Source organism: Triticum dicoccoides, chromosome 3A, assembly GCF_002162155.2.
Source record: "Triticum dicoccoides isolate Atlit2015 ecotype Zavitan chromosome 3A, WEW_v2.0, whole genome shotgun sequence".
Classification (NCBI taxonomy): domain Eukaryota; kingdom Viridiplantae; phylum Streptophyta; class Magnoliopsida; order Poales; family Poaceae; genus Triticum; species Triticum dicoccoides.
This window is the reverse complement of record NC_041384.1, coordinates 726,845,799-726,846,560: the sequence shown is the minus strand read 5'-3', so window position 1 is coordinate 726,846,560 and position 762 is coordinate 726,845,799. Positions and strand designations below refer to the sequence as shown.

Below are 762 nucleotides of genomic sequence, written 5' to 3'. Positions count from 1 at the left end.
AATCCTTTATCTAAAAGATTGAACTCCTCAAAAATTTGAAAAGAAGTTACCCTCATTGTTCAGATTTGAGCACCCGAAGTAATTTTTCCCATATCTTCCGCCCGCTCGCCAGCAAATATAACGAGGGGCGCGGGAGAGGCCGGTGGGTCGGTATAGGGACTCAACGTCGGCGGCCATTGGCGTAGTAGGTCAAACCCTATCATGAGGGTAAATTTCACGCCACACTGCATATCCGATGGTATGAAGCTGATTTTAATGGAGCGAAGCAGTCTCAAACAAGCCCTAAACCAGCCATTGGTCAGCTCGGCAACCAATTAACCTGTCTGGGCCGGCCTGGAGATGGGTTGAGTCGGGCCTTTGTGGTTCCATCCACTTGCTCATGGGCCTGAAGATACTGGATCAGCTACACAGCGTTCTCCCCAACCGCCCACGTCTCGTTAGGTTTCCCGTGCCTTCAACTCCGACCCCACGTTTTTTTTAACTCCAATTCCCAGCGCCGCCGCCGCCATTCCCCGTCTCGCTCCGCCGCTGGAGCCACCACGCTCCTCCTCGACCGGCTCTTCGCCGCACAAATCCTCCCTCGCCCCTCTCTGTGTCGACCTGGACCGAAGCCACCGCCGGTCACCGGATCTGCTCCCTGCCGCTGCCGCTGGCCCATAGAGGATCTCGTCCTCGTCCGGCCAGCAGGCGGCGATGACAGCGAGGGCCCTGGGCCTCGCCGGCCGAGCACTCCTGCGGCCGCTCGCCTCACCAGGCGCCCCG

General features: G+C 58.5%; 1 protein-coding gene across 1 annotated transcript in view; it reads left to right on the top strand.

Annotated features, from left to right (window-relative positions):
• The first annotated feature begins 441 nt into the window (after window positions 1–441).
• LOC119270528 overlaps window positions 442–762 on the top strand; it is a 9,061-nt gene continuing 8,740 nt past the window's right edge. The window contains exon 1 of the mRNA XM_037552529.1: window positions 442–762. This exon is cut by the window's right edge and continues 16 nt beyond it. Coding sequence (XP_037408426.1) covers window positions 694–762 — 69 coding nt within the window. The 5' untranslated portion in view covers window positions 442–693.